We start from the raw sequence: 12335 nt of genomic DNA, 5'->3' as shown, positions 1-12335 counted from the left end.
GGAAAAAAAGGGCACCTTGTGCAGCGCGTGGAACCGGCCGGTTGCCTAAATAGTGTGGGATTTATAGATTCTGGGGACTAAATAATATATTAGAAGCTTTTTATTAAGAATTGATCAATGTCACAATGGTCCACATACTGTACAGTGTACACTGTACAAAAAAAAGAAAAAAAGTTTTTTTTTCTTTCTTTTTTTTAAGGGCACATTGCCAAAAGGGCAGGGGGTGCTCTAGCACCCTAGGGCATTAAGCAACTAGTCGACTAGTTTACTAGTTGACTAGTAAATCCACTAGTCAACCTTGTTGGTACTAGTTGACTAGTATATAAGAAAAAAAAAAAAAAGAGGGGGGGGGGGGGGGGGTTCCCCCGATTTTGTAGGCCTCAAGATCAGGTAGATTATAGTTATAGTCACCATGTACACAGTTTTTCAATGTACAAATATTTATTTCAAAACAATTTAAAAAAAGTTAATTTTTTTAATTTATTTTATTTTTTACATAATAGGTAGTTAAACAACTAGTCGACTAGTCGACTAGTAAACTAGGCAACTAGTCAACTAGTACAAATGACTAGAAGTGAATGCCCTAGCACCCCCTAGTGTCTATCTGTGCACGCCACTGCGTCCCTGCTAGCGAGAGTAGCAGAGATACGGTATAAGAGCTCAGAGATACGAGCTTGTGGATCGGATCTGCCTTCTTTTGATGCTTTGGTGCAGAGGTTTTCAACCGGTGGTCCTTGGGGAGGGTTCCAGGTGGTCCCCAGCTAAATGGTGGGGTAGTTATTATAACCAAATGGATCCTTATTAGTTCTTTAACTCTTGAGAGCATACAATGATTTGAAAAGGTTTCATTTTACGCTCTGAAGAGTTAAGTCATTGTTAAACACAACCCATGCCAGTACACTACAATAGAAACGCAGACCTGGTGCAAGCGTTTCTATTGTTAAAAAAAAAAAAGTATTGAAAAAAAAGTAAAAATAAATAAATAAATAAAACGTCCTGGCACAGGGGGTTATAGTGCTTAAAACGTAACCTGTCGTTCCTTGGCTTGGATTTAAAGGGACACTTCACTCTTTTGGCCAAAAAATATATGTTAATGACGTTTAGAAGATTTAGAACACTTTCCTGGGGGTCTTTATGTGTGTAATATGTGGTTTTAGATATTTTAGATTTTAGCAGTGAGCCCAGTGTTTCTGATGTCATGGACACTGGGCTTAGCCTGGCTAATAAGCCAGACTCAAATCACACTGTCGTGGTAATCCGCCGGCAGGCAATTTTCTTTTGCCAACGGCTGATTCGGTCTGGCTTATTAGCCAGGCTACACTGGGCTCACTTACTTCCTGGACTACATGTTGTCTCAGTAAGACAGGCCTCCCCCTATCCACAAGGAGGAGCAGTGCACCAACGCATTATGGGAATTGTAGTCCAGGAAGTAAGTGAGCCCACTGTCCACGACATCAGAGACACTGGGCTCACTGCTAAAATATAAAATGTCTAAAACCACAAATTACACACATAAAGACCCCCAGGAAAGTGTTCTAAATCTTCTAAACATCATTAACATATATTTTTATAAGGGTGAAGTGTCCCTTTAAGCATTACTCAATTTATAAGGAGTCTACTTGGAATTGTGGTCAAACTCTTATCCAACGATAACAACATTCTTTAGTTTTGGGTCAGCAAGTCTACATCTCATGGTGGTCCGCAGCTCAAATGCTGAAAACAATAATGGGCCTTGATATGAAAAAGGTTGAAAACCACTGCTTTGGCGTGACTGCTACGTTAGTTCTGTGGTTTTCAACCCTTTTCACATCAGGGTCCATTTTATTCAGCATTTGAGCCACAGAAACACCAATTCATAGCCTCGAGATTTAGCCTCGCAGACCCAAGAACTAAAGAATATTTTGTTATCGTTGGATAAGATTTTGACCACAATTCCATGCTGATGTTGGTACCATTAGGAGAGATAGCTCTGGTCCATAGCTCTAATGCGTTTTATTTAGAGATATGTTACTTTCAACTTCCGCCGCTCGCATGAATGCAGACCAGCCTCTCCTCTTTAGCGTAAATAAAAATAACGTTTTTGCTACTCACCAAAACAAAGGCGGGTCGTGTCATTAGAAAGCCTACTTTCCTCAGTGGACGCACTTTGAGCCCCCCACCACACTGTACTTTTTGGCCAAAAGGGGATTTTGTTTCCACCGGGAAAAAAATACTTTTAGTTACTCCACTGCGCCTTCTACCGATATTGCCCAGAGAATTGGCCCATAGAGAATATGTTTCCTCTGGTGAAAAGAAATCCCTTTCTGGCCAAAAACACCAAATGGAACCGTACGGTTTCCATTTGGTTTCATGTTACACTCTCAAGAGTTAAAGATCCATATGGGTCCGACCATTTGGTTAACAACTCTCCACATTTTAGCTGGTGGACCACCTGGAACCCCATCAAGGACCACTGGTGCTCAGGCACGTGCAGAGAGTGTTAGAGGGGCAGGGGCTGAAATCCCATAAGAGGGCACTTTTGGCCCAAAATAGCGAAAATAGCAGATCTACAAGCTCATAACGCGTCGCGCTGCGACACGTCGAGAGCTTGTAGATCAGCAATTTCCGGGGCGCAACCCAGCACTCTTTATCTACTGGAGATGCGCTGTATACGACATGGATTTCGAAACAAATTAGTTCAGGAGACTTCGGGGAAAAAATAACATTTCTCCTGAATGCTGCCTTCCGGTATGGTATGGCATGGAAAGGAGAGGAGGGCATTTGCATTTCATTCACCGTGTAGTAAACGCTGCATTCGTGGTCTGGAGAGGGCAGTTGTTTTACAGGACGGGTAAAAGGGCAGGGGCTGAAGCCCCCTTTGATGTCTATGTGTGCACGTCCCTGCACTGGTTGAAAACCCACTGCATTAGTTTGATTAACGGTTGCCCCCCCCCCCCCTCTTTGACCGGTTCAGAAAAGAGCAAGAGGAGTTGACTCCCGTCAAGCTGGGTTCAGTGTTCCTGTGCGTGTTTGTATTAATGGTTTTGCTCTCTCGTATTGATTAGCTTTGGCTGAGAACAACAACACTGTATCCCTGCATGGCAACACCATCGATATACAGGTCAGGCTGTTGTTACTATGGCGACAGGGAAATGACCACTGTTGCCAGATTGCGTGAGAGAAATAAGGGGGGGGGGAGTTCTATGAAAACAAGCCCGAAAAGAAGCGACTAGGCTATTTGGAAATAGCCGATCTAAAAGCTTGTAAAAAAAAAAAGTGACAAATGTGGAATATTTTCGAGGGCCGCTAGCCCCTCCTATATTCAGCTATTCGTGTCGATTTTCGTCTTACACAAAACATTAAATTCCCATTGGCAATAATGGAGAGTTTTACGTCTGTGCACGTGTCTGTGCTAATCGGCTTAGGGTTTATTTTTAAGGCTATATGCAGGTTTAATGTTTGTTTTTAGGTCAATGTCTGTTTTAAAAACGCCATTGACAATGAAGTTTGTTTTGTCCCTAACACAAACATTAAATCCCATTAACAATAAAGAGAATTTAATGTTTGTTTTGACACCGTTTGTTTTACATCACCAAATCATTATAAGTGAATAGACATGGATATACATGGCTATACCGAATCCCCTCCTCGATGTTGTAAGATGATAAGAGCGCCCCTCACTTCACACAGGTGTGATTTTTGTCATACATAAACATTAAAGTTCCCATTGACAATGAAGGGAGAATTTTACGTCGTAGTGTCTGAGCTAATAGGCATAGTGACTATTTTATGTCATGATGATGTATGATGATAAGAGCGCTCCTCACTTCACACAGGTGTGATTTGTTATATTTTTTTAATAACACAAATCTTGTATGGGGGTCCCTGGCACAAAATAGATTTAGATGTGCTAGGGTCCTTGGACAAATACATTAGTGACCAGATTTGACTGAGAGCCTGCCATCGCGCAAGCTCCAGCTTTTCACCAGAGGAGAAAAAACTATAAAAAAAAAGAAATCAAAATGAGTTAATAATGCACAGGCAGACTCTTCACATACTAGAGCATGTCTGAAATAAGTGTCAGAGCTGAAATCGACATGTAAATATGAAATAAATGCTTAAACATGTAGCTATAGGTGTAATGTTAGAGGCCACAGAAGTGAACCTTTCAAGCCTGTTTCTCAACTCGCTGTTTTCTGCAAGACATTACTCTATAAGCCATATCTCCAAAACTGGTGGGTCAAACTGAACAACCAATATGTCAATTTGAAGCTATGATCCCCTGCTTTCATATGAAAATATAAAAAAACGAAAATTCAAAAACATCCAGTGGCAGTCCCTCAGTCAAATTTGGTCACAAATATGTGGGTCCTTGACATGGAAATGTTTTGAACACTAGGAAACAAGCCCAAAATAAGCGACTACACTTTTAGAAACAAGCCCCATAAAACCTGCAACCCGCAACTACAAACATTTACAAGCAACTTTACAGAAAAAATAAGCCCAAGGTCGGTCGCTTATAACAGTAAGCGGGGCATGGCAACACTGCGACAACTGACCTGCTCCTGTTGCAGGGCCTTGACGAACGCGTTCTTCAGCCTATTGGTGTGCTCCGCCTTCAGCGCCTTCTTCTGGTTGGACGACATGCAGGTCTCGCACAGGATGCGCCCGCCCGTCTCCTGCTTCCAGTGGGGGGTGAAGTCGGTCTGGCACTGGGCGCAGGAGAAGGGCTCCATGGAGGACAGCGGCGAGCACATCTTCCCTGTTCAGACACAACGCGCACTTTCATCAGACGGACGGACGGACGGACACACAGACAGACTGACACATGACCAGACTGACAGTGGACACCGCTCTCCCCAGGTTAGGAGATATGAGCACCGCCATCAAAACCACCGTTTTGGTGAAGAGGTGACCACCGAAAAGGTGGCCAACTCTACACCTAAAACTGGAGTATGAATTAAGCAATAATACACGAGAGGGGGTGGTTTAACGTCAAGCTAAAGTGCATTTATGACGTTAAACCACCCCCTCGAATGTAATATTGCAATTATACAACACCTTAAAACTACGAAAATCGCTGAAAAAACATTTCTTTAATGACAGATTGTCCCAAGACACAAATTGTCCCAAGAAACTAGCTAGCCTAGTCACCGAGTTTGCTGCGCTCTGGGAGAACAAAGTAGCTGAATTCTTTGTTTTGATTAGGTGTGTGAGTGGTGCTCGTTTGAACCACGGCTAGAAGGCTGTTTCAACCAATCAGAGTGCTTCCTCGAAACGACGAAACGAGACTCACCCTGGCTGTCCAGCACCGAGTCCACCACCTCCTCCAGGCCGATCATGTAGATGAACTCTCCGTTGGCCGCCGACGGCAGGAAGTGGAGGAGGGGCGCGGGCGGGTTGGGCGGCGGGATGTCCAGCAGGGTCTTCTCCAGCTGCTTGCGCAGCGCCAGCTTGGCGGCAGCCTGGCTGCTGGCGGGGTCCGGGGGGGACGCGGCGGCGGCGGCCGCAGCGGCCGCCACCGCCTGCTGCTGCTGCTGTTGTTGTTGTTGCTGTTGGGACGACAGGTTCATGTACATCACCGCCGAGGAGGAGGAGGAAGAGGAGGTGGAGGAGGAAGAGGAGCGCTGCTGCTGCTGCTGCTGAGACATCGCCACCTGGTGTTGGGGAGAGACGGAGGGACACGTGCAACCCATTTAGACCTGACGTCGAAATAATTTTTTTTTCTTCTAAATCAGTTTTCTGAAAAACCTCATGTTTCTATGTCAGTGGTTCTCAATATTTCATGTCCAGAACCCCCAAAAATTATATGTAATTGGCCGCTGACCCCCTTCTGAAAATATGTTGTTCCAGGAACTCCCCGGAAGCAAAGATTTGAGTTAAAAAATATTCGCTCTGAAAGAATATTCAAAGGTTTGCGCCTCATTTTCACGAATTTTCAAAAATTGCAGATCTAGATTTTTTCAACAGCTAAAGTATAACATAATGCTTAAAACACCAAAAGGGGTTCCCGTCCTGAATGGGTTATAGTCAAAATCACACCTATTCTGTATTTCAGTCCGACGTCATTTTGTAGTCCTACGTTACGTCCGGGTCCAAGTGGCACCAGCTCCCGTCCGCATCTCATTGTAAATAGAATATCTAAACGCATGAATCTTTTTACGATGACGTTATTTTTCAGAAAGGAAGCCATTGAGGGTTAACATGGTTCTTAATGCTTCCTCGAGTAGAATTATTAATGTTCTGTACAAGTGTCCATGACAAATAAAATATATGATGTGGAGACAATATTAATTATTAATTATTATTGAATGGTAATAGTCCATTTGCTCAGTACAATATTTCGGGGGCATATTTAGAATGTGTGCAGGGTTGAGTATGTTGAATCTAGTTTGCATTAATGAGGATTTAGTTTGACACAATGAAATAAAATGGCGATAGTATCCAGTGTGGGGCAGACGGCCTGTCACAGCCAGATTTGGGAGACCAGTAGCTTTGTTGTTGCAAGGAAAGCGGTAAAATGAGACTTTCGTGGTTGTTTCCGTCTCAGATTTAGTCCGACGGAGCGACACAGTATAACTCCATGGGGACACAAAAGCGACACAAAAGTAGGACCCGGAAGTATCTCTGGAGGGGGCGCTCACGTCACGGCTAAAATACTGAATACTGGGTCGAGAGAGACGCAACGAAACAGTTTAATGAAGCCCAAACCCACACCGATAGGGACAAAACCTTTGTAAGGTCAACCACACCAATGCAAAGTCTCGTCCCGACCCGACCCATCGGCGTGGTTTTGGCTTTAGTGTTCGTCGACGCAGGTGAGGGTACCCTAGGGTAGGTACCCTCACATGTTCTCCCCGTGTCCCCTAGGGTAGATACCCTCACATGTTCTCCCCGTGTCCCCTAGGTACTAGGTACCCTCACATGTTATCCCTGTGTCCCCTAGGGTAGGTACCCTCACAAAAAACATGCAGTAATCCTGGTCTCTAAACTACCACCCCCTGGCCAGCCGGGGCGCCTGATGGAGAGGAAAGGAACTGGTCGGAATAACGTGTTCCTTCCACGCACTGCTGGAGGGCTGACAGGAGTGTTGACCCCCACCCAGCGGGGGGTCTGTTAGGGTTAGTACCTGTTGCTGGTAGCTGACAGGAGTGTTGGGGCCCCCAGTGGGGGGGCGGGGGGCAGGCTGCTTGGGGGTCAGTCTGTGGGTCAGGAGCTGGGCCGGGCTCGGAGCCAATGACCTTTGACCCATCAGCTGACCCATGGCACCGGTGCCGGCTGACCGGATCACCGACGGAGCCTGGAGAGAGAGAGAGAGAGACAGAGAGAGAGAGAGAGAGAGAGAGAGAGAGAGAGAGATAGAGAGAGAGAGGAACACATTGAATATGTTTAAGAAACAAAATGAGCTGAACCCAACACGGCAAATTCACACGACTAATCAACCTAACAACTAAATCCTAACACAAGTGATTAATGTGACTAAACCTCACACATCTAGTTAACACATTACCTACCAGGTAATTCATTCATTTGTCCACCACCGGCAGTATTTTTTCAGTGAAAACCCTTATTTTGAAGGCCCACGACGGGTCTTTGGCAGCGAAGCGTTGGATTTGACAGGACGTCTATAGACGTGCTTGGCAGCTGACGTGTTTACTTAACCGAACATAAACACACTAAACACAGTCGCTTTATTTATCCAGCGCGATTTGAAATGGAAAACTCTTAAAAAAGGCCTAGAAAGGCCTCATCCACCACCTTCATCGATTTTCAATGCATTGGGGCTGAAGGGGAAGCAATCGAACATGGAGCTGCCGATCGACGAGAGAGATTAGCGGTAAGCCAACTTTATAGGTTCATCATTAAATAAAGCTCCTTAGCCAAGGATGAGTTAATAACTAACCACAACACATCTAGTTAACCCAACATAACTAAACCTAACACAAGGAATTAATAACTAACCACAACACATCTAGTTAACCCAACATAACTAAACCTAACACAAGGAATGAATAACTAACCACAACACATCTAGTTAACCCAACAAAACTAAACCTAACACAAGGAATGAATAACTAACCACAACACATCTAGTTAACCGAACATAACTAAACCTAACACAAGGAATGAATAACTAACCACAACACATCTAGTTAACCGAACATAACTAAACCTAACACAAGGAATGAATAACTAAACACAACACATCTAGTTAACCCAACAAAACTAAACCTAACACAAGGAATGAATAACTAAACACAACACATCTAGTTAACCCAACATAACTAAACCTAACACAAGGAATGAATAACTAACCACAACACATCTAGTTAACCGAACATAACTAAACCTAACACAAGGAATGAATAACTAACCACAACACATCTAGTTAACCGAACATAACTAAACCTAACACAAGGAATGAATAACTAACCACAACACATCTAGTTAACCGAACATAACTAAACCTAACACAAGGAATGAATAACTAACCACAACACATCTAGTTAACCCAACATAACTAAACCTAACACAAGGAATGAATAACTAACCACAACACATCTAGTTAACCGAACATAACTAAACCTAACACAAGGAATGAATAACTAACCACAACACATCTAGTTAACCGAACATAACTAAACCTAACACAAGGAATGAATAACTAACCACAACACATCTAGTTAACCGAACATAACTAAACCTAACACAAGGAATGAATAACTAACCACAACACATCTAGTTAACCCAACATAACTAAACCTAACACAAGGAATGAATAACTAACCACAACACATCTAGTTAACCCAACATAACTAAACCTAACACAAGGAATGAATAACTAACCACAACACATCTAGTTAACCCAACATAACTAAATCAAATGAACATAGGTGGGCCACCATCTTTATTGTAGTTCTGACCGTCAGAAGATAATAGTACACCTGAATCAAATGAACATAGGTGGGCCACCATCTTTATTGTAGTTCTGACCGTCAGAAGATAATTGTACACCTGAATCAAATGAACATAGGTGGGCCACCATCTTTATTGTAGTTCTGACCGTCAGAAGAGAATTGTACACCTGAATCAAATGAACATAGGTGGGCCACCATCTTTATTGTAGTTCTGACCGTCAGAAGATAATTGTACACCTGAATCAAATGAACATAGGTGGGCCACCATCTATATTGTAGTTCTGACCGTCAGAAGAGAATTGTACACCTGAATCAAATGAACATAGGTGGGCCACCATCTTTATTGTAGTTCTGACCGTCAGAAGAGAATTGTACACCTGAATCAAATGAACATAGGTGGGCCACCATCTTTATTGTAGTTCTGACCGTCAGAAGAGAATTGTACACCTGAATCAAATAAACATAGGTGGGCCACCATCTTCATTGTAGTTCTGACTGTCAGAAGAGAATTGTACACCTGAATCAAATAAACATAGGTGGGCCACCATCTTCATTGTAGTTCTGACTGTCAGAAGAGAATATGTACACCTGAATTATATTCAATAGGAAGGAATGACACTCTGTAGGAGATGAGTCCATAGCATGTCATTCTACCGTCTGGCCACTAGATGGAGACATTGCTCTATTTTTGAATTGAACTGTGAGTGGAGAGGATCTTCGGTGGATTACATCCTAAAACCAAACCATCCCATTGATTTATTTTTACAATATGGCCGTTTAGATGAGAGCACACAGTAAATGTTTAGTGTTCACTTAACTGTGGAGAGTTTAATACTAAGCTGAGGACGGTTGGGGAACTGCCACGCACTGTTGATTTCATCGACTAAAACTAAAAACTAAAACTAAAAATGTTCGTCGACTACCTTTTTTTCACTGACGAAAACGACATGGAAACTAAATGAAAACTAAGCTACGATGACTAAAACTATAAGACTAAATATATATACTAACAATTTCGTCAACAAATAAAAACTAGACTAAAATGTTAGAAAGGGACTAGTGGACAAGAGATCCAGTAGGAGTCATTTTACACTTGGTTGCACGTTGAAAATAGCCGATCTACAAGCTCACAACGCGCGACGCGTTGTGAGCGGCTATTTTCAGCAAGTGTAAAATCAGTCATTACGACGGCATCAAGCCCCGCCGAAATACATTTTAACTAAATCACCTGTAGATTTAGTCGACTAAAATCTTATGACATTTAGTCGTAAAACTAAAACTAGACTCCAAAACACCAAAACATTCCAGGTGACTAAAATGTGACTAAAACTAAATTAACTATTCAAGAGACCATGACTAAATTTGCTGCCAAAAACAACACCACGTCCAACTCCACATGAGAGGAAGGTCAAGAGTTTACTAACTATTTAAATTACACATTTACAATTGAGCCATTCTTTTAGCAGACACTCTTAATCCAGAGCGATTTACAGTAAGCAAGAACAACACAAGGTGGTTCATCAAATGCATAGAAATAGGCCAGCCGTGGGCGCCTGATGGAGGGGAAAGGAACTGGTCGGAATAACGCGTTCCTTCCACGCGCTACGTCCGGCCGGGGAAACTCCCACCCTGTCAGGTGTATTCTGCCCCCACAGAATACAAAACTCTGATGCTGGCATTCGAAGCAACCAAAAGGTATGGCTCCCCCATATCTTGCAAGTATGACCGAACCCTACAAACCCTCCCGCGCGCTCAGATCAGCCAACGCGGGGAAGCTGGAAGTACCCTCACTAAAAACGCCGGGACAACGCTCCACACGTCCCAAACTCTTCTCCCTTCTCGCTCCAAAACTATGGGAATGCACTTCCTATTACAATCAGAACTGCAGCCTCACTCCCAATCTTCCGCCGTAGTCTGAAAACCCACCTTTTCAGACTTAGATAGCACTTTTTGTAGACTTAGGTAGCATTTGATACAGACTTATAGCATGTTATGTAGACAGTACTAGAATTGCATTGTATGTAGTCATAGCACTTTATAGTATACATGTATAGCATAGTATAGTATACTGTATATGTATAGTTTATATGTATAGTTTCATTATACAGATATTCCACTGTTACGTTCTTAGCTTACGCATGTTTCATGAATACTACTTTTTATGTATGTGATGTATTGCCATGCGTTTTTGTTCTTGCTTAATGTAAGTCGCTCTGGAGCGTCTGCTAAATGCCTAAATTGTAAAGAAGCAGCTTGGACTCCTCATGCACAGAAGGAAGCATGAGGTCAGTCCGCTGCCCCCCAGGTCAGCAGAGGAAGTGTAGCGCCCAGGATTAGATAATTGACACTGGGTGAAACAATGGGGTTGCAAAATCGTGGGATAAAAGTTATAGAAAAAAGAATGCATAGAAACTTTTTAAACTTTTGCATAAGCCCGCAAGGTCGTCGAGGCTGGGGCTAGTGTGCTGCAGTGTTGTTTTTGGGCAGCAAATTTAGAGTTTAGTTTTAGTTATAGTCTCTTGAATAGTTTTAATTCGGTTTTAGTCACATTTTAGTCACCTGGAATGTTTTAGCGTTAGTCTAGTTTTAGTCGACAAATGTCATGAGATTTTAGTAGACAAAATCTACAGGTGATTTAGTCGACTAAAATGTATTTTGGCGGGCCTTGATGCCGTCGCAATCACTGATTTTACACTTGCTGAAAATAGCCGATCTACAATCTACGGTACGGTGGTACCTGTGAGGGTTGGTGTGGGTGCGTGGCTTCGGGGGGGTGCACGGTCGCTCGGACAGACATCTTGTTGTTGGGTTGAGCTCCGTGAACGGAACCCGCTTGCAGCGATGCATTCTGGGCCCCCGGGACCTGCACGGCACCAGAACAAACATGTTTGTCATATTAATTCAATTTTATATTTCATATGTCATTAACACTTTGACTTCTATTCACGAGTTTCTCGAGTTCATTCATTGTAGAACACTTTCCCTGCGATTCGCGAGTTGCCCGAGTTATGTTTTCATTGTTTAATCCATGTTTTTTTAAATCAGTTTTAAGTCATACGGGCAATCCACCCGGACAGAATGGGATGTGAGACGCGTTTTGATGACGTCATCGCAAAAAGGTCCGTCGCTCCGGTGTGCAAAGGGTTATGGGAAATTGAGTACCTATTGTTTACAATGGGAAAGCTGCCTAGCAGAGCGCGGCTGCCCCATCCGGTCTGTTGTTGTGGTCGGCACTTTTGGAATATCTTTCCAACACTACAACAAGCGATTACACCGTTGTAAAAGTGGCTTTTCATGACAAGCAACTCAGCGGTAGGTCGGTGCAGTGGCTGTTCAAAGGTAACCTAAAAACATAGGCAGTCTAGCCTGAAAGACGGCCGTAGATTGTCGGCATTCAACCTGTTAAAGGACACTTATCAGTAAGGCTGCATGCCATTC

General features: G+C 43.2%; 1 protein-coding gene across 1 annotated transcript in view; it reads right to left on the bottom strand.

The window, feature by feature from the left end:
• LOC306925719 (transcriptional repressor p66-beta-like) overlaps positions 1-12335 on the bottom strand; it is a 31318-nt gene that overhangs the window by 6716 nt on the left and 12267 nt on the right. The window contains exons 4-7 of the mRNA XM_079504744.1: positions 11635-11760; positions 7109-7279; positions 5276-5636; positions 4539-4741 (exon numbers count right to left, since the gene is read on the bottom strand). Of these exons, the coding sequence (XP_079360870.1) occupies positions 4539-4741; positions 5276-5636; positions 7109-7279; positions 11635-11760 (861 nt within the window). The remainder of the gene's footprint in view (positions 1-4538; positions 4742-5275; positions 5637-7108; positions 7280-11634; positions 11761-12335) is intronic.

This window comes from Electrona antarctica, assembly GCF_951216825.1.
Source record: "Electrona antarctica genome assembly, chromosome: 6".
Classification (NCBI taxonomy): domain Eukaryota; kingdom Metazoa; phylum Chordata; class Actinopteri; order Myctophiformes; family Myctophidae; genus Electrona; species Electrona antarctica.
This window is presented reverse-complemented; position numbering and strand designations above follow the sequence as displayed.